This window comes from Hyla sarda, chromosome 11 (genome assembly GCF_029499605.1).
Source record: "Hyla sarda isolate aHylSar1 chromosome 11, aHylSar1.hap1, whole genome shotgun sequence".
NCBI lineage: Eukaryota > Metazoa > Chordata > Amphibia > Anura > Hylidae > Hyla > Hyla sarda.
The window spans coordinates 9,612,453-9,634,389 of NC_079199.1; the positions used below are offsets into that span (position 1 = coordinate 9,612,453).

The window sequence follows — 21,937 nt, forward strand, 5'->3', positions numbered from 1 at the left end:
GGTGCGTGCAATCATTTTTGTCCCCTCAAACATAACGGTGGAATAAAGGACATTAAAATTAACATTGAAGTCTAAGGATGACGGATGTTCACAAATGACGTCCGTTATTTTAATGTTCCGTTATAACAGATGGCACTTGTCCGTTATTTTGACAGAATGTCCATCAAAATTGGTCATCAGTTGTATTCAGTTATTGCTGAATAACGGGCATCAGAATGTAGGAACATGACGGTAGTGTGAAAGAGGCCTAAAAGGGAGACTGTTCTCACGCACACTAAACTGGGTTATGGTGCAGGTGAACGGGATTATAACAAGGAATCACTTATATAGAAATTGTTGCAGTCATTGATTTATTGCTACAGCTCTTCTGTGCCTAATGGAGGCAGGAAGCCGATTTGCAGAGCTCCCCTGCCTCCTCTATATGCAGCGTTATGCCCGCCCATCTGATGAATATTCTAATTTTTACTCACACCCTAGTGATGCGAGAGCCTGCAGTTATTGTAGGAGAGAGTGAAAATTTTTTTTTTTTTTTATATTCATCAGATTTGCAGCATATCGCTGTGTATAGAGGAAGCAGGGGAGCCTGGCGAACCGGCTCCCCGCCCTCTGTCATGTCCGGATGGTCTCCACTGATCAGCGCTTCCTGCTTTTCTCTTTTGATGTGCATAAAATGGTAATTGAGGCCAACGTTGGCCATAGCAGTGAACCCCCTCTGCGAGCGGTTTCTGTATGTCAAAGGGGAAAGCAGAAGAAAAAGAAAATATTAAAATAAATAAAAAAATAAAAATTAACCCCCTTAACGACCACAAAACATCTTTTGCCAGTGGGCCAGAAGGAGCCAGGCATTGGTCTCCTGTACCGAATATCACGGGAGCTAAACGCTGATCTTGTAATTTAACCATTTAGATGTCCTGGTAAAACTGTTATTGTGGCATCTAAGTGGTTTCTGTACATTAGTCACCCCATTGGCACTCTGGCACTATTGATTGGTTTCCATGGCAGCAAGAGCCTTTTTGAAGGTATGCCATGTGTTTGTGTCTACTTGGCTGCATAAGCCACCTTTATCGTGACAAGACAATACACTGCATTACAGTCATTTGGGATATTGCAAATGACACAATTTGTTAAATAGAGCAAAAGAAAATTGCACTTAGTATCACCATCTATACATTAACCTATAACACATTGGGCCACTAGTAGAGAGGAGCGAACTTACAGTAAATTCGATTCGTCATGAACTTCTCGGCTTGGCAGTTGATGAATTTTCCTGCATAAATTAGTTCAGCTTTCCGGTGGGCTGGAAAAGGTGGATACAGTCCTAGGAGACTCTTTCCTAGGAATGTATCCACCTTTTCCAGCCCACCGGAGCACCTGAAAGCTGAACTAATTTACGCAGGAAAAGTCATCAACTGCCGAGCCGAGAAGTTTGTAACGAATCGAATTTACTGTAAGTTCGCTCATCTCTAGCCACTAGTATTGGTTATTTTTACATAATTGCTGTAGCGTGTTAATCTCCCCCCCTTCCCTTTAAAAAAAAAAAATAACAAAAGCTAATCAAAAAGTGATATTTACCCCAAATTGGTGGCTGAGAAAGTACAAATCATCACACATAATACAGCCCTAATATGGGTATGTGGACAGAAAAGAGTTATGACCGAGATTTTTAAACTTGTCTTTAAACATTGTCTTTTCTTTGTTTTGTAATATTTACTGAAAAAAAAATATCTATAAAAATCATTTAAAACAGGAAAAATAGCAAAAATGTTTGTCAGTCAAAGGGTTGAAAAGTGTAGAAATACAGATCACCAATTTATAAAATAAGGAAATATGTTCACAAAAATATAGTAGTGCAGTTTACAAAACTCAAGCCACGTTTTCCGCTCCAACTGAAATCAACAAACTTAAAAATCATACTGGAAAACAGTAAATTACTTAGCACCAAAAATATGCTATTACAAAAATAAAAAAAACAAGTAAAAAAAATACAGTAAATGCATTTGAAAATTAAGATCCAAACTATTTAAAAAAACAGAACATTAAAAGGGGTTCTCCACCATAAGGTGATTTTAGTACTTACCTGCCAGACAGTAATGGACATGTTAAGAAGGATTAGCGCTTGTCTTGGGCTAAACGACAATTTTGTCAGTCCACCATAACACTGTTGCTTTCTTTTTGTGAAATGGCTATTTCCTGTTTCTGTTCCTTCCTCCAAACTACAAGTCCCAGGATCCCTTGTTTGTAAGTGTGAGGTCACTTATCTACCCTCCCACACATCAGCAGCTAAGCTAGGCTCCCTGCCACGCTAAGCTTAAAGGGGTACTCCACCCCTAGACATCTTATCCCCCATCCAAAAGGATAGGGGATAAGATGTCTGATCGCAGGGGTCCCAGCTCTGAGGACCCCTGCAATATAGCATGCGGCACCCACTTGTTTCTTGTCCGGAAACGGTGGAGGGCCTGGGTCGCGACCACCGGAACGGAAGTCTGTGACGTCACGCCCAGTCCCCTCAATCAAAGTCTATGGGAGGGGGCGTCTGACGGCTGACCCCTCCCATAGACTTGCATTGGGGGGATGGGGCGTGACGTCACACGGGGGGGTTGTTTGTTGGAGTCATGACATCACAGACTTCCGTTGAAGCAAAGACACGCTCCCTTTCACCTGACTAGTGAAGCAATGTCTCGGGCCATACTGCAACCTGGAAAAGGCCCGAGATCACACATTTTGTATGCTTCTAAAAATGAACATTAGGGCAAAGATCACATAAGAATTGCGAGACCACCAAACACAGGTACAGACACTGTATTATGAACTACACTAACCTTAGCACAGTCAAAAGGAAAAATGTTATTTTTAGTAGGCCAATAGGATTAGTGTTCCCCATGGTTACACGCTTATCTGTTAATACAATTTTAAGTGGTTACTGTATCAAACAACTTACCTCCAAATAATACCCTGAGAGCTGCAATGTATTTGTAAATATTTTTTGTTTTGGAAATAAAATGTAGGGGTGGGACTTAGCTTGTGCTATGTGCAGAAAAGAGCGCTAGGACCTGCTATTGACAGGAATGCAGTCGGCGCATAATTCTACCAAGAGAACAAACCTGTTCGTGTGGGTTTCCACGACAGACCTATTCACACTAACGCTAGAAAGTGCAGCAGAATCTCACCGCAGGCTTCCTGACCTGAATTCCGCATTGAGATTCCGTACTGTGAACATACCCACAGAAAGCCTGGACTGCGTATGTGCAATCTGTGAGCATGTCTCTTCCAAAGGGTCCACACTGTCCCTAAAAAGTTAAATGAAAGCTTCAATATCTCAGCAGCAGCAGCAGTTCAGTGCATAGTGTAACCCCTACCTTGCAGTGCTGCTGTTTCTATTAATTTCTGCTCACATTTCTCTCATAGCAAAAAAAAAAAAAAAAAAAAAGTTTAAATTAAAAATGCCAACTTACATGAACCCCATATTGGCATCTACAAAAACAGCCCCTCTTGGGTGAAGAACCAGTCAGGCTTCTGCAATATTTTAACGCTTTATTCATTGATTAAAAGAACATACATTGAACATGAAACCAAACAACATCAGTCGTCGCTAACATTCGGCTGTTTCCTCTTATTCTTCCCTGTCAGGAGGTTCCCGACTTGTTCTGACCTTATTGATAAAAAATGCCGCCATCGTTCCCACCACATCTGGCCTGTATGTTGTCTCCCGCCCTCCCCCCATACACACACACAGCGTGCCAGCGGCTCCTCTACACTGATGTACATCATATATATATATATAAAATTATCCGCACGGTATGTGCTTCGCTGGAGACGAAAAATAAACCACAGCGCACACCTGTCCAAGAGCAGCGTCCTTAAATATAAGATGGTAAAACCATTTGTAAAACACATAGAAACTTTTTTTTTTTCTTTTTTTAAATATATTTCCATAAATAGAATTCGCATCCGGATATCTGTGAACATAGATCATCGGATTTCCGAAATCGCGGCCCGGGTGCGGTCAGCTCTGCTGGACACCCCCCTCCCAACCACACGCACACACGTCGTCGGCTATTTGTGTCATTTATTGCAGACTGTCCATATATATATATAATTTTCTATTTTCTTAAATCGTCAAATGCACAACATTCGTACCACTTAAAACTGGGGTCAGATGGAAGTCTCACAGAGACCACGTCCGTACCGCGGTTTGCCCTGAAACGAGATAAAGGCGGCTTGTCAAAGCCTCTCGGATAGAACGAGATATTAAAACAAACGTTATGGAATGTTTCTTCTTCGTCGTAACGCGTGATAGCAGCGTACACCAGCGATATCTTCACGGTTTTAGTTTTTTTTTTTACATTCGCTAGTCACAGTGAAAACAGGTGTGTGTTTCTCGAAGAATTCTGAGGCGTTGTTCACACTGAACCACAGCACAGCTGCGTACCGCAGGTCGAAACCCGACCTTTTTTTATATTACAATCTAGCAGTATCTTGGCCCGAAGTGTCACCCCTGAAGGCGGCACAGGCCTCCCCCCCCCTGCCAGCATGTGGGCACTTCTTTAAAGTTTTTAATCTATTCTTTGGCAGCTAAAACAGGCGCTGACAGAGAAAATCCAGTGACTCTGTTGTCGGGTATCTCACGACTAAAAAGCTTGCGAGCGTCTAACTGTGCACTACATATTCCATAAAGGAAAGAAACAAAAAAAAACACAAAAAACAAACAGGAACACAAAATACAAGAAATAAAGTAACTGACATCAGCACAAAAAAAAAAAAAAAAAAATGTATCAAAAAATTTATATCAATTGTCCCTTACCAGTGCAACAATGGCACTGCACAAGAAGAGCAATACCCATCTGCCATTCAAATAACATTGATCGCCCTTATTTAAAGGGGTACTCCGGAGGAATAAACATTTTTTCAAATCAACTGATGCCAGAAAAGTTACAGATTAGTAAGTTACTTCTGTATAAAAAAATCTTAATCCTTCCAGTACTTATCAGCTGTTGTGTAGTTCTTTCTAGTCTGACCACAGTGCTTTCTCCCCCTAAGAGCAGGAGCAATTTTGCATAGAGAACATCTCCTGCTCTGAACAGTTCCTGACACAGACAGGTGTCAGCAGAGAGCACTGTGGTCAGACTGGAAAGAACTACACAACTTCATGTGGAGCATACAGCAGCTGATAAGTACTGGAAGGATTAAAATTGTTATACAGAAGTAATTTACAAATGTATCACCAGTTAATTTGAAAACGTCCCCCCCCCTTCCGAGTACCCCTTTAATTGCTCTTGTTTTGGAGTGTCTCGGCTCCAAGTGGTCAAAAAGAGTACTGCATAAAGAAAAGAAAAAAAGAAAAAAAAAATCACATGACCTAACCTATGACCTAAGCAGCCAGAGTAGCGAACCCTGAAGATGCCACCTACCACCCCCTGACCTTACATAGGAACTCACCTGATTTTAGGCATGCGGAGATTCCCCTTACCAAGCACAATCTATATTCTAAAGTACTCTACGATAAGATTACCGCACGATGTATACAGAGACGCTGGCGTAAAAAAAAGGAGGGAATCCTCAACCTCGGTACTACTAGGTACCCCAAAAACCCCAACACAACTAAACTTAAAGGGCACTTACCCCTAAAAATCTAACAGATCCCTACTATACATAGCTATAGAAGTGTCCCGCAACCTGTGGCCCTTTAGCTATTGCAACACTACATCTCCTATCAACAGCTGGAGGACCGGATATTAACCTGTAGGTTATCCAGGAATGATGGGAGTAGCAGCTGTCATAGACGGAGAGCCACAGGTTGTGGGGGAACACCGACCTTAAGCAAAACATTAAGAGGGGCTAAAGGCTCTCCCGACAACAGTAATGTCCAGACACCCGCCCTGAAATACAGAGAGTTAAAGGGGTTATCCAGGAAAAAAAAACTTTTTTTTTTTTTTTTTTTATATATATCAACTGGCTCCAGAAAGTTAAACAGATTTGTAAATTCCTTCTATTAAAAAAATCTTAATCCTTTCAGTACTTATGAGCTTCTGAAGTTAAGGTTGTTCCTTTCTGTCTAAGTCCTCTCTGATGACACGTGTCTCGGGTACCGCCCAGTTTAGAAGAGGTTTGCTATGGGGATTTGCTTCTAAACTGGACGTTTCCCAGAGACACGTGTCATCAGAGAGCACTTAGACAGAAAAGAACAACTCAACTTCAGAAGCTCATAAGTACTAAAAGGATTAAGATTCTTTTTATAGAAGTAATTTACAAATCTGTTTAACTTTCTGGAGCCAGTTGATTTATATATATATATATATATATATATATATATTAATATATATTATATATATATATATATATATATTATATATATATATATATATATATATATATATATATATATATATATATATATATATATATATATATATATATATACATATTATATATTTATTATTTATTATATATATATCTATATATATAAAAAAAAAGTTTTTCCTGGAATACCCCGTAAATGCAAAAGGCAAATTCCATCTACATGGAAGGAGGGGGGATAACTAAAAAAAAAACCAAAAATAAAAAATAAAAAATAAAAAAAAATTTTAAAGTAAAAAAAATGAATCATTGTATATAAAGACACCGGTCTGCACAAAAGGTTTCCGCCGTAAGTAAGTGCTCTTTCGTTCGCCGTAAGCCGCGCCAGATGGCGACGCAGGAGAGGGAATAATTCTCTACTGTCTGCCCATGACCTGCCGAGCTCCAGTGTCCTAGAGAACCGCTGAAAAACCGTGAAAAAAGCAAAAAAATATAAAAATAAAAAAAAAAGACCCTGAACGGCGTCACCTTCAGCTTCTGAACCAAGACCCGACGTTCCCTTAGTGTTTCCCAACCCGGTTGCAAAACTACAACAACCCAGCTTGCCCGGACAGCCGAAGGCTGTCCGGGCATGCTGGGTGTTGTAGTTTTGCAACAGCTGGAGGCCCCCCGATTGGGGAAACACTGCTTTAGTCTGATAAGTAGATAACACACGTACAAATTATTATTTTTTCCTATATATATCTATAGCGCTAATACTGATTAAACACAGCACAAAGAGTTAACTCACTCTACCGAGGAAACATGATAAGACCCTATTTGCATATTGTAACCACAAAAGGGGGAGGAGAGGAAGGAAAAAAAAAAATTGTTATGGATTTTAAAATTAAAATAAAAAAAAAAAAACAAATTTTTTTTTTCTCCTCTTCAAATGCCTTCGCTGAAGTTTTGCATCTCTCGGTAAAAGTGGCGAGTGGGCTCGGTGAAGACGCTGAGCAATTCGATGTCCATGACGGCGCGCCAGGGCCGGGCCAGGCCGATGGACACCTGCTCTATGAGGTTGTGCACTGGGTCCACGTCTTGGTCTTCCAGCTCGCTTTGGTCAAAGTCTATGCTTTCTTCCGTCACCTCCAGGACCTTCAGGTCCGGCCCTCGGAGGCGGGCGATCGCTATCAGGTTGTGGGCCCAGACGGTGTAACCTGCGGGAGAGAGGGGAACTTACTACTGATATCAGACACAATAATTCCACCGTCTGGTATTGAAGAACTCTTTTTTTTTTTGCTTGTATTGTGCAGCACAATATTATTAGAGAATAAAGTAAAAGGTTCTTGTGCTTACCTGTTTTAGCTGCTGTGGCAGATATGCAGTTTTTTTTAGCCATACTGAGAACAGAACAATGATTTCCTAAAAGCTGCCTACATTTCCCATTAATCCACAGGCTTTGGAGAAAGAGGGGGTGGAGTTTGATCACTGCACCTGGTCATATAATTAGGCTGCTGGAGGTCAGCCGGAGGTCATGTAAGATAGGGACAAGTATAAGGCTATCCTTCATATAAGATAGGGACAGGTATAAGGTTATCCTTCATATAAGATAGGGACAGGTATAAGGTTATCCTTCATATAAGATAGGGACAAGTATAAGGCTTTCCTTCAAATAAGACAGGTATAAGGCTATCCTTCATATAAGACAGGTATAAGGCTATCCTTCATATAAGATAGGGATAGGCATAAGGCTATCCTTCATATAAGATAGGGATAGGTATAAGGCTATCCTTCATATAAGATAGGGTTAGGCATAAGGCTATCCTTCATATAAGATAGGGATAGGTATAAGGCTATCCTTCATATAAGATAGGGATAGGTATAAGGCTATCCTTCATATAACAAAGGGCCAGGGACTATTCATAGTATTCAGAATATTGAACTTGATTGGCCGAATGGTTCTTATCTGCTGACACATTCAATGTTCCTAATACCAGACACAACCTGGGGGAGACAGCCGCCATGTTTTCTTAATCCTGGACAAACCCCTTTAACCTGCGACATTTCGCACTTTGTCTATGAACCGAGAGGAGTTTTCAGCTTCTGGATGTGAACAGTCGTCCTTCTCACAGCGCAGAGATCGTAAAGTCATTGGAAGGATTGCAGAACTTTATATTCTTCCACTCATCTAGATAATTCTATATTACAGCTGTCACTGGGGAGGGGGCGCTGACCGCATCCCGACCCATCACCCTCCCGACCGCATCTTCCCGACCCGTCACCCTCCTGACCTCATCCCGACCCATCACCCTCCTGACCTCATCCCGACCCATCACCCTCCTGACCTCATCCCGACCCGTCACCCTCCCGACCGCACCCCGACCCTCCTGACCTCATCCCGACCGCACCCCGACCCTCCTGACCTCATCCCGACCGCACCCCGACCCTCCTGACCTCATCCCGACCACACCCCGACCCTCCTGACCTCATCCCGACCGCACCCCGACCCTCCTGACCTCATCTCGACCGCACCCCGACCCTCCTGACCTCATCCCGACCGCACCCCGACCCTCCTGACCTCATCCCGACCGCACCCCGACCCTCCTGACCTCATCCCGACCCATCACCCTCCTGACCTCATCCCGACCCATCACCCTCCTGACCTCATCCCGACCCATCACCCTCCTGACCTCATCCCGACCCATCACCCTCCTGACCTCATCCCGACCCATCACCCTCCTGACCTCATCCCGACCCATCACCCTCCTGACCTCATCCCGACCCATCACCCTCCTGACCTCATCCCGACCCATCACCCTCCTGACCGTGCATTGTAGCCTGAATAGAAAACCCATAATGTGCAATACCCTAAAAGGACCCATTCACTGCCCGTCTGTACATGGAGCCGGGTACAAAGACTTTACATGACCCCGACCATCAGACAAAGCTTCTCTCCCTCCATTCACAATGACCCTGAACAATCAGCTGGATATTTACCCAGAACCAATCACAGCGCAGCCTTCATATTACTGGAGCTCCAAAAGAGATGAAAGCCGAGCTGTGATTGGTTGTTATTGGCAAAACCAGACAGTATTGGTCATCTGACCAGAGGAGAAGTGTTACATAGTGACGAAGAGTCTGCTGGGAACAAGTTCTCAGCTCCAGAAGGCGCTGATAAATATATATATTTATTTTTTATTGTATTATTTATCCATTTTATTTATTTATTGTCACAGAGTTCACCATATAATGGACGCACTAATCACTTTATCCTGCAGCCAGTACGATTATGAGACTATGATACCAAATTTATATTGTCTATGTTCCGATTTACTAAAGGGTTTTATTTATAGGTCTTTTTTTTTTTTTGTCAATCATTTTTTGTGATGTCAGAAGAATTTTGAAACAGCTGGAGGGCCACAGTTTGAGACCACTGATGTTTAGTAACTTGAGATGCTCAAGACCACAGAGACCAATTTATATATTTATTTTATTTATTTATTTGTTTTGATTTATTGTATTTATTTTTCATATATCTATCTCTATATATTTTTTTATTTTTATTTATCTATTTTATTTATTTATTGTCACAGAGTTCACCATATAATGGACGCACTAACTTTATCCTGCAGCTAGTACGAGACTATGATACCAAATTTATATCGTTTATGTTCTGATTTACTAAGGGTTTTATTTTTATGTCATTTTTATTTATTTTTTGCCAATCTTATTTTTTTGTGATGTCAGAAGAGCAACAGCTGGAGGCACCCTGGTTCAAAAACACTGGCATAAACAGAGGGTCCTCTGGAGACTTACGAGTCTGAACAATTCCCAGCATGCCTTGACAGATGAAGGTTGTGGCGGAACGCTGCCTGGACCAACAAGCCAGCAACTGGGGGAATGCTGGGAGTTGTAGTTTTGCAATAGGTGGAGAGTCACTGGTTGGACAACACTGCTCTAGACCAACAAATGTGCAGTAAAAGGCATACTGGGAGTTGTAGTTATGGGTTGAGCCAGCACCCCCCCCCCCCCACTCCTGCAACAGCTGGAGGGCCACAGTTTGAGACTACTGATGTTAAGTAACTTGAGATGCTCAAGACTAGAGATGAGCGAACTTACAGTAAATTCGATTAGTCACGAACTTCTCGGCTCGGCAGTTGATGACTTATCCTGCATAAATCAGTTTAGCTTTCATGTGCTCCGGTGGCTGGAAAAGGTGGATACATTCCTAGGAAAGAGTCTCCTAGGACTGTATCCACCTTTTCCAGCCACCGGAGCACCTGAAAGCTGAACTAATTTATGCAGGATAAGTATCAACTGCCGAGCAGAGAGGTTTGTGACGAATCGAATTTACTGTAAGTTCGCTCATCTCTACTGAAGACCATAGAGACCAATTTATATATTTATTTTAACTTATTTATTTTTATATATTTTTTATTTATTGTATTTATTTTTCATTTATTTATTTTTTATATTTATTGTATTATTTTTTATCTATTTTATTTATTTATTGTTACAGAGTTCCCCATATAATGGACGCACTAACTTTATGTGGTGGAACACTGCCCTGGACCAACAAGCCAGCAACTGGGGGAATGCTGGGAGTTGTAGTTCTGCAATAGGTGTATTTATTTAAAAAATAAAATAAAAATATACAAATACCGTATTTATCGGCGTATAACACGCACTTTTTAGGCAACATTTTTTAGCCTAAAGTCTGTGTGCGTGTTATACGCCGATACACCTCCAGGAAAGGCAAGGGGAGAGAGGCCGTCGCTGCCCGCTTCTCTCCCCCTGCCTTTCCTGGGGTCTAGAGCCCTGCTGCCGGCCCTTCTCTCCCCCTGGCTATCGGCGCCGCTGCCCGTTCTGTCCCCCTGACTATCGGTGCCGACAGCCAGGGGGAGAGAAGGGGCAGCGGCGCCGATAGCCAGGGGGAGAGAAGGGGCAGCGGCACCCATTGGCGGCGCCGCTGCCCCGTTGCCTCCCCCCATCCCCGGTGGTTTAATTACCTGTTGCCGGGGTCGGGTCCGCGCTGCTGCAGGCCTCCGGCGTGCGTCCCCTGCGTCGTTGCTATGCGTTGCACGGCGCAGCGCATGACGCTAGTGCGCCGCGCATAGCAACAACGCATGGGACGCACGCCGGAGGCCTGCAGCAGCGCAGACCCGACCCCGGCAACAGGTAATTATGCCACCGGGGATGGGGGGAGGCAACGGGGCAGCGGCGCCGGCAATGGGTGCCGCTGCCCCTTCTCTCCCCCTGGCTATCGGCGCCGCTGCCCCTTCTCTCCCCCTGGCTGTCGGCACCGATAGTCAGGGGGACAGAACGGGCAGCGGCGCCGATAGCCAGGGGGAGAGAAGGGCCGGCAGCAGGGCTCTGGACCCCAGGAAAGGCAGGGGGAGAGAAGCGGGCAGCGACGGCCTCTCTCCCCTTGCCTTTCCTGGGGGTGTATCGGCGTATAACACGCACATAGACTTTAGGCTAAAAAATTTTACCTAAAAAGTGCGTGTGCATGGCAATGGGTGCCGCTGCCCCTTCTCTCCCCCTGGCTGTCGCCGCCGGCAATGGGGCGCCGGCACCGATAGTCAGGGGGACAGAACGGGCACGGCACCGATAGCCAGGGGGAGAGAAGGGCCGGCAGCAGGGCTCTAGACCCCAGGAAAGGCAGGGGGAGAGAAGCGGGCAGCGACGGCCTCTCTCCCCCTGCCTTTCCTGGGGGTGTATCAGGGTATACACGCGCACACACGCACCCTCATTTTACCATGGATATTTGGTTAAAAAACTTTTTTTTACCCAAATATCCTTGGTAAAATGAGGGTGCGTGTTATAGGCCGGTGCGTGGTATACCCCAATAAATACAGTAAATAAAATACTGGTTAGACCACCATATGTGCAGTAAAAGGCATACTGGGAGTTGTAGTTACGGGTTGATCCATCCATCCACCCCCCCCCCTCCCCTCCCCTCCCCTCCTGCTTACCATGGATAGCCAGCAGGGACAGCCTCATGCACCTCCACGCCAAGAGAACCAGAGGGTCTTCGTTCCTATTGTCACTGAGGTCGGGGAACCCGGACATGTCGTTGACGTCGTTCATGAGGATGAAGTGTGTGAGGAATGTGTCGTACTGCCGGGAGATGAGGTCCACCACCGCCCCGGACACGCACGTGATGTAGCTGTCGAAGTGAATCCTCTCCAGCGGTATGCTGGGCTTCAGTATTCTCAACATGTCATCGCTCTTCACGTCGAACGCCATCATATACACGCGCAGGTTGGCGCTGTTCCGCGTCAAGGCGATCCAGTCCTCGTCCTCCGGCATCTTGTCCAGGGTCCGGCTCTTGAGCGAAGTGTTATGGACCAGGAGCGAGAGTCGATGCAAAGGCACGTGGGTATTGTTCGCCAACACTCGCGTCATTTCTGCCGTAAAGTCGCAGAAGTCCAGGGCCAGAGAGCGAAGGTTGACAAAGCGCTCGAGTTCGATGGCCGTCACCAGGGTGGTGTTGGCCGAGGTGTGGTTGTCCAGTAAGCTCAGGTGCTCTATGGTGCCGGCCACCGGATTAGACAAGGACGCCAGCGAGGTTGGCGTCACGATCTCCAGCATAAATCCGCAGGAAAGCCACCTCAGCTGCCGGCTGTTCGCCAGGATCTCGTCGAACAACTGCTGAATCCTGCGGAGAGAAACAGAGAGGAACCTATAAAAGTGCAAAACTGAGATATTTCACAAGGGCATGCTGGGACGTATAGTTCTGTAATGGCTGGTGTGCGCAGATAATAGGGAATGTATTCTACTTACCCCTAGAGCAGTGTTTGCCAACCAGGGTGCCTCCAGCTGTTGCAAAACTACAACACAAACTGCTAGTGATGTCTACTACAGGGTTTCCCCAACTAGAGACCTCCACCTGTTGCAAAACTACAACTTCCAGCATGCCCGGACAGCCGTTGGCTGTCCGGGCATGCTGGGATTTGTAATTTTGCAACAGCTGGAGGCACCCTGGTTGGGAAACACTGCCCTAGAGGATATGGGGTCCTGCAATCACTGCAATCATTTTTACCATAAAGTGTACAGCGTGCTCCCCCCCCCCCCCACATAATGCAAAATTATGATTTTCATTTAAATTTGCTTACACAAATTTTTTTTTTGGGGGGGGGGGGGGGGGGGGGGGGTTACCATACATTTTAGGGTAAAACGCGTGATGTCATTACAAAGTACAACTGGTCACACAACAAACAAGCCCTCGTATGGGTCTGTGAGTGGAAATATAAAAGTTATGGATTTTTGAAACAAATCAACTGGTGCCAGAGAGTTAGAAACAGATTTATAAATTATTTCTATTTAAAAATCTTAACCCTTCCAGTACTTAGCTGCTGTATGCTCCAGAGGAAGTTCTTTTCTTTTTGAATTTCCTTTCAGTCTGACCACAGTGCTCTCTGCTGACACCTCTGTCCTTGTTAGGAACTGTCCAGAGCAGGAGAGGTTTGCTATGGGCAATTGTTTCTGCTCCGGACAGTTCCTGACATGGGCAGAGGTGGCATCAGAGAGCCCTGTGGTCAGAATGGAAAGAACTACACAACTTCCTGTGGAGCATACAGCAGCTGATAAGTACTGGAAGGATTAAGATTTTTTTTTAAATCGAAGTAATTTACAAATCTGTAAAAAAAAATAAAAAAACTTTCTGGCATGTTTAATTATAAAAAAAATTTTTTTCCCACCGGAGTACCTCTTTATAGCCAAACGGGCCGCGTCCTTAAGGGGTCAACAGTAAGGGAAAAAAAAAAAACAACAAAACAAAAACACAAAAAACAGCTGAACCCCACATCACCCGACTTACTGCTGCATCTTTTTGCCGCCCGGATCCACCTTATTTAGGTAAGTACTTGTTATGGAGCCGTTCTGCTGCAAAATACTGATGTCCCCGAAGAGACTCAACTTCTGAAGATTCCTGGGGAAGAAAAAATAAAAAAAAGGAAAATAAGTCAGCTACGAAAAATCACACAAGGTATTTTGGTGTAGAAAAGCTGCAAAAGTCCTCTTCTGTGCAAATATGAGGGCATGCTGGGAGTTGTAGTTTTGCAACAGCTAGTGGCACTTTGGTGGAAAAACGCTGATCTTTATAGGGGTTATTCCGGCCATAGACATCTTAGACATCAAAAGGATAGGGGATAAGATGTCTGATCGCCAAGGGACCCCCCAACATTCTATGAGGGGCTGCTGCTCCAGTCTTGGAAACCTCTGTTTCCAGGACTGGAGTCTTCACATCACACCACGCCCCCTCCATTCATGTCTATGGGAGGGGGCGTGTAACGCCCCCTCCCATAGACATGAATGGAGGGGGCGTGGCATGATGGCATGAGGGGGCATGGCGTCACGTTGCCAGTCCTGGAAACACAGAGGTTTCCGAGACTGAAGCAATAGCCCGCCATAGATTGGGGTCCCAGAGGCGGGCCCCTCGTGATCAGACATCTTATCCCCTATCCTTTGGATAGAGGATAAGATGTCTATGGCCGGAATATTCCTTAAAAAGGAGGAAACAAGTAGAAAACCAATGTTTTCAAATCATCTGGTGCTGGGAAGTTAAAACAAATTTGTAAATTACTTCTATTAAAAAATCTTAATCCTTCCAGTACTTATCAGCTGCTGTTTACTACAGAGAAATTTGTGAATTTCTTTTCTGTCTGACCTTTCTGAACTGTCCAGTTTAGAAGCAAATCCCATTAGAAATCTTTTCCTGCTCTGGACAGTTCCTGACATGGACAGAGGTGTCAGCAGAGAGCACTGTGGTCAGACTGGAAAGAACTTCACAAACTTCTCTGTAGTATGCAGCAGCTGATTAGTAGAAGAAGGGTTAAGATTTTTAAATAGAAGCGATTTACAAATCTGTTTAACTTTCTTGCACCAGCTGATTTGAAAAAAAAAAATAATTCCCACCGGAGTTCCCCTTTAAGTAGCTAGCACTTTGCTCCGCCTCCGTTTTGATTTACTACATTATATTTGTATGGCCAAGGATGATGATACTTGCCCGGTGCCTCCTTGGCGGATGCTATAGAGGTGTATGCAACACCTGACATGGACTACAACCACCAGCATTATGGTCAGACCCTACAGGCCGAGTGCAGTAAAATTTGTCGCCTCTGCATCTACAGCGCCCGCTACGCCTACATGTAGACAATAAATCAGGGAGCGGCGCTGTAGACAGTGATGACATCTAGAGTAACATTTTGAAGCCATAGGGGAAAAATAAAAAATAAAATAAAAATTTTTGGTACAGCTTAATTTGTAAATAAATAAGCCAACGTTACATTTTAAAAACTTCATTTTGGCTACAAATGGAACAAGCTTCATACAAGGTTAAACACTGGAGCAGAGCCTTATGTGAATGAAGAATTAAATGTTCTATAGTTCCAATACCAGGTTACAGATTGGTATATGCTCTTGCCACTAGGAGGCGCTGACCCAAGAAAAAAAAAAAAAAAAGTTAGCTCCTCCCTGGCAGGATATACCTGCCCACTGGAAGTGAGGTAATCAGTTTTGTCACAAAGCAGTAGGAGAAGCCAACAAAGAAAGGACAATAGAAAAGAATCCTAGAAAAACCCAAGAACCGGAAAAGATCATCCGGACAAGAATTGAAGAAATGGGTGGGTGCTGTGTTCCCCAATGAAGGCTACGAGAAAGAGATTTTGCGGTGAGTACAAAAAAAAAAAAAAGTAAAAAAATAAAATCTCCTTTTCTCATTCGCTCTTCATTGAGGTACACAGATACTGATGGGACGTACCAAAGCAGTCCCCTAGGGAGGGAAAGAACAACCACCAGAGGAAAGGAGTCAGTCCGGAGACTGAATCCTAGTCAGCCGCAAGGCTCACGGACAAGACCCTGGGACAAAATGAAACCCAGGTCTAGAACTGAGCGTCCGGCAGATCCCACCATCCATGGAGATGGACTAGGACGCCAATTAAGAGACTGTCCGTAGTAGAGAACAAAAACCAATAGGCCACATAGAGAGCCAAGATCGGAGACCCGATGGGCCGTGACAAAAAACTGGGAGGAGGTAGGAAACCAATTCCAGAAGCACAGAACCAGACAGAGGGAGAACCCTGCAGGCAAACAAAAAAGGCAACGGGAACAACAAGAGAACCCCATACAGAGAACATGGGGAGAAAAACACCAGGGAGGGCGGACACCTGAGTGGAAAGGCGAGCACAAGATGAAGACCAGAAACCTCTGGAAGAAGAGGGAGAGAGTCCGAAGAGGCAAGATCGAGGACCCGAACCAAGAAGCTGTAGGCTCCCAAAAACCACTGTCCCAGGGGTACGGCATGAGCACCTGGGGGGGGGGGGGGGGTTGAGTGGACTCAGTATGACACAGAATGAACAGCAGGAAAGAAACCACAGCCACGCATAAGCCAAGATTGGCCCGCCTGACACAATCCGGCAGACCGGATGCCCTCCAGTTCGAGTACATGGACCCCGAAGGAGACAAAGTAAAAAGTGGCCAAAAGAAAAGAAGAAGGAGCGGAACGCCCTGAGAAGGAGCCGCCTGGAAAAACGGAGCAGCCGACATGGGAACTGCAGGCTCCCAAGTCACCTGGAGGTTCCTCACCTGTAGGGGAAGCAACCCCAACAGCAAAATGCTCCGGGAGACATACTTCTATGAAGAGACAAGAAGAAGAGCGGCACAGAAAGACCTCCCCGCAAATGGGATCGCAGAGAAGTCTGGGTAGGCTCACCACACACGCTCGAGACCGCAATCAACACTAAGGCACGAAGAACCAAGAGGGCCAACCCAGAAAATAAGGCAAGCCACAGCAATCTAGGAGAGTGCCAAATATAAGGAGACTAACCAGACTTGGACCCCAGCAGTCCGAATGGACCAGCGTACTCTGAAGCAACATCCTGTCAGGACGGGAATGGAGGGAACCCAGCTGGGACCCCCAGGTCCTGGGCACATGAAGGTAACCCAGAAGACTTGCGTCAGCGTAGCGCAACTGACATTGGGAAAGGGAAGAATTAACACACCCATCCAGGGAGATTGCGCCAAGGGAGGAGGAGCGCAATGGCAGGACCCAAACAACAGACGGTGGCTAGACCGGCTGTCACTGAGCCAAACATGAGCGCCTAAACTCCTCCTACAGAGGCACAAGGCTCATGCAGCCGGAACCAAGAAACAGCAGGAGATCCAGGCTGCAATGGTGGGCAGGAAGCACCCAAACATGGCCGGTAAACTCTTCTGACAAGGGCCCAGCCAGGTAGCCCACCCATGTAGGGGGAAGAGAGAGAGAGATGGCTCTCTTGGCAGAAGAAAGTGCTCAGTGAAAGTTTCCATGGTGGAGGGGAAAACAAGGGGTGGTGGAGAGGAAACTCCGGTACAGACCGTGCCCAGCTCCCCGTACCCCCTGAGAAAGGAGGATTGACCAAGTGCACCAGGTACTGTAGTAAGTTGCTGCTGCGGCGAGGGAATATAAAAGAATGTCCCCGGCTGCAAAAGGAGGGCATCAATTCCCCTCATACAGAGACAACGGGTGCCGACTTAGTGTAAGTTGCGGCAGCAGAACGGCAGGGAGAGGAATGCCCCCCGGCTGCCAAAGCGGTGGAGGAGGGGCGGAGCTAAGCCCCAACTCCCCCAGCTCAGAGATAATGGCCGCCGGCTTATAATGTAAGCTGCAGCAGCTAGGGCAGCAGGAAAAGGGAAAGAATGTCCCCCAGCTGCCAAAGGGGGGAGGAGCGAGGCCCCGACTCCCCCAGTTCACAGACAGCGGCCGCCAGCTTACAGTGTAAAACAGCGGGAAAGAAATGTCCCCGGCTGCCAAGCGGGGGAGGAGGGCGGAGCGAAGTCCCGACTCCCCCAGCACAGAGATAATTGCCCCCGGCTTGTGAAAGTGTAAGCTGCAGCAAAAATAGCAGGGGAACATGAAGGAATGTCCCCGGCTGCCAAAGCAGGGGAGGAGGGTGGAGGAGCTAATCCCCAACTCCCACTGCTAAAAAGACACCTCAAAAATACTCACCTACCAGGAAGATGTCCTCTCATACTCACCTGATGGAGGCTTTGGCCAGCTTAACGCCACACTGCATCATGCCAGGCCGCCATAGGGGGGGGAGCAGGGGCAAGAGGGGACCTGGAGTAACACTCTAGCGCTGGTTGTTGGCGAGATGGGGTTAACGGTCCATACTCTATGTCCCGTGCCCCTTCATCGCAGAAGGGGAAAAAAAGGTAGAGCCATGCTCCTGAACCCCCACCTGAAAACAGGAAATAAAAGGAATGAGAGTAAAAAAAAAAAAAAATAACTAAACATCCCTAACTATAAAACAAGAAAAAGACCACACCTGTGTCTGCCTCCTACTGACACTAAGCTAAAACTGATCACCTCACTTCCAGTGGGCGGGTATATCCTGCCAGGGAGGAGCAGACTTTTTTTTGTCCCCTAGTGTCAGCGCCTCCTAGTTGCGAGAGCACATACCCATCTGTGTCCCCCAATGAAGAACGACCAAGAACATATTCCATACTCCATTTTTTGTTCATATATTTCAAAAAAACAAAAAACAACATTTTTTACCCAGACCTTCCTCTCTCTAGTGACATCATACACCACCTGATGCTAACAGCACTCCCGAGCACTATGGGTAATCTGGGGGAGGGGGTGACTTCATTTTGTCCAACCCTTTATATACCAGAGAGGAAAATCCCGAAGTATACAGGGAGTGGGGGTCAGGATGGGGGCACTGGAGGGACTCACCCCACTTGTGGAATAGTTTACATCAGGATTATGGGGGAATCATCAGAGAAAGATGGAATAAGAACCCTGTAGTATAGTAGGAGTGGACATTAATAATAGAGGGGTCCCCCCCCCCCCCTGTACAGTATCTGGAGGGGTCAGTGATCATATAATGCCCCCCCCCCCCCCCTGTACAGTATCTGGAGGGGTCAGTGATCATAGAGGGGTCCCCCCCTGTACAGTATCTGGAGGGGTCAGTGATCATAGAGGGGTCCCCCCCCCTGTACAGTATCTGGAGGGGTCAGTGATCATAGAGGGGTCCCCCCCCCTGTACAGTATCTGGAGGGGTCAGTGATCATAGAGGGGTCCCCCCCCCCTGTACAGTATCTGGAGGGGTCAGTGATCATAGAGGGGTCCCCCCCCTGTACAGTATCTGGAGGGGTCAGCGATCATAGAGGGGTCCCCCCCCCCCCGTACAGTATCTGGAGGGGTCAGTGATCATATAATGCCCCCCCCCCTGTACAGTATCTGGAGGGGTCAGTGATCATAGAGGGGTCCCCCCCCCTGTACAGTATCTGGAGGGGTCAGTGATCATAGAGGGGTCCCCCCCCCCCTGTACAGTATCTGGAGGGGTCAGTGATCATAGAGGGGTCCCCCCCCCCCTGTACAGTATCTGGAGGGGTCAGTGATCATAGAGGGGTCCCCCCCCCCTGTACAGTATCTGGAGGGGTCAGTGATCATAGAGGGGTCCCCCCCCCTGTACAGTATCTGGAGGGGTCAGTGATCATATAATGCCCCCCCCCCCCCCTGTACAGTATCTGGAGGGGTCAGTGATCATAGAGGGGTCCCCCCCCCTGTACAGTATCTGGAGGGGTCAGCGATCATAGAGGGGTCCCCCCCCCTGTACAGTATCTGGAGGGGTCAGTGATCATAGAGGGGTCCCCCCCCCTGTACAGTATCTGGAGGGGTCAGTGATCATAGAGGGGTCCCCCCCCCCTGTACAGTATCTGGAGGGGTCAGTGATCATAGAGGGGTCCCCCCCCCCCTGTACAGTATCTGGAGGGGTCAGTGATCATAGAGGGGTCCCCCCCCCCTGTACAGTATCTGGAGGGGTCAGTGATCATAGAGGCCCCCCCCCCCCGCACAGTGTGTGGAGGGAGGGGGGGGGGGGGGGGGGGGAGGTCAGTGATCATAGATGGGGTCTCTTCCTGTAAAGCATCTGGCCAGTAAGTCATAATACATGGGTCCCCTTGTACAGTATCTGGGGGTCAGTGATAGTAGAAAGGTCCCCCTGTGCAGTAATAAGAGAAGGGCCTTCCCTGTACAGTAATTCGTAGTTCCCGTACCGCGGGGGGCGTGGCTTCGAACTGTCACTCACCGGTTGCCCCGGATACTGCTCAGCACACACAGCACCAGCTCCAGGTAGGTCCTCAGCACCTCCAGCCACCTCCCCGAGGGTTGTCCGTCCCCGTCCCCGGTGTCCTGCGCGGAGCAGGAGGGGGGAGAGGAGCCGCCGGCCTCGGCCGATCCGGACAGATAATTCTCGGCCGCGAACTCCACCCGCAGCTCCCGCACGAAGCAGCCGCACTTCCGCATCAGGAACTCGAGGCGCGGCCGCTCGGCCAGGGACACCCGCAGGCTCAGCCGCAGCTCCGGCCACAGCGCGGGGTAGAAGAGACACTCCCGCCAGTGCGAGCAGGCAGCCGAGGCCCGCAACCGGTCCGGGGCCGGGAGGAACGAGAAGATGTGCACGACCAGCTCGCTGGGGAGGGACGAGGCTCCCACATCCCCGCACAGAGCCATGGGAGACACCGGGAAGCGAGCACCGACTGTGGCCGAGTGTCCGCTCCGGACCCCGGGGAACAACAAGCGGAGGTGACGGGAAAGGCTGCCTCACGCTGTGCCGCAGACTCTACCACCTGCGCCGAGCCCGGAGGGGGGACGGGACTTCTCTACTGCACACAACTGTGAGGGGGGAACAGGTCAATAACAGGAAAAGAGAGCGAATCCACCAAAAGGACGGCGGCGTGAACGCTAGCGCTCTCACTCGTCATTCCTCACTGACAAAATACCCCCTTTTTCGTTATTTGGTATAGTCCACTGTAACCTACTGCGCACGTAGACCGTACCACTCTCTTCACACAATAGGGTGCATAAAGTACTCGTAATTCTGTCATCTTTCTTCTATGTCCAACTGGCAGAAGATGTTCGGTAACAGCGTAAATTCTCTTTCCTGGAAAATAAATAAAAGACCACTTACAATTGGGCGTTCTTTTTCTTTTATTGGAAGCTACCATCTCATCGCGACTACCCTATGCGATGAGATGGTAGGTTCCAATCTAAGCTATGGAACTGCGTTTCCAGACTGTACCATCCTGCAGAGCTGAGAGGGGGTGAGGGTCAGTTAGTGTTTATAGATGAGGTAAATAAAGCAGGTTTCTTCAGTTCGCTGGAGGCGGCAGAAGGGGGTGTGACGGCTGGGCTCCCCCCTCCCCCATATGGCCGTGGTATAGCCTGGGAGTGAGGTTGCGGTTATTTTGATGCCGGCCGCGTGTGTTCTGCGACCGTTAGGAATTAAACGTTGGGAATAATTCAAACTGTTCTAAAGCGAATTATACTTGTTAATAAAGATTCTTTATGAAATGTAACAAATGCAGAAATAATATTAATTATAATACAATGACTTTGAAGGACATTTATCATTGTTGCTTTGGTAGGACATATTTATCATTATACATTTGGCTCACATAAGCAAAAAAACAATCACTTTAGAATGCTACTTTTTTTTTTTAGCACAAATAAGCGAAAAAAAAAAAATTACTTCAGAAAAACATTATGTAAGTCGCAGCTGTGTTAAAGGGGTAGTCCAGTGGTGAAAAATGTATTCCCTATCCTAAGTATAGGGGATAAGTTTCAGATCGTGGGGGGGAGGGGGGGGGTGGGCTGGTGGGGTTTCGGGGGGTT

The 21,937-nt window shown here is 47.0% G+C and overlaps 1 protein-coding gene across 3 annotated transcripts; it reads right to left on the bottom strand.

The window, feature by feature from the left end:
- Positions 1–585: 585 nt before the first annotated feature.
- FBXO33 (F-box protein 33) lies at positions 586–21,604 on the bottom strand. Of its 3 annotated transcripts, XM_056546268.1 has the most exons (5): positions 21,345–21,598; positions 20,352–21,206; positions 14,099–14,209; positions 12,252–12,937; positions 6,484–7,493 (listed from the first exon to the last, which is right to left on the bottom strand). In XM_056546268.1, the coding sequence occupies exons 2-5, from the start codon at positions 20,774–20,776 to the stop codon at positions 7,222–7,224; spliced, it is 1,494 nt and encodes a 497-aa protein (XP_056402243.1). In that variant the 5' UTR covers positions 20,777–21,206; positions 21,345–21,598; the 3' UTR covers positions 6,484–7,221. The 3 variants fall into 3 exon arrangements, with proteins under 3 accessions (XP_056402244.1, XP_056402243.1, XP_056402241.1); XM_056546269.1 differs by lacking the exon at positions 6,484–7,493 and adding an exon at positions 586–725 and having other exon boundaries at positions 20,352–21,604; XM_056546266.1 differs by having other exon boundaries at positions 20,352–21,598.
- Between the last annotated feature and the right edge of the window lie 333 nt (positions 21,605–21,937).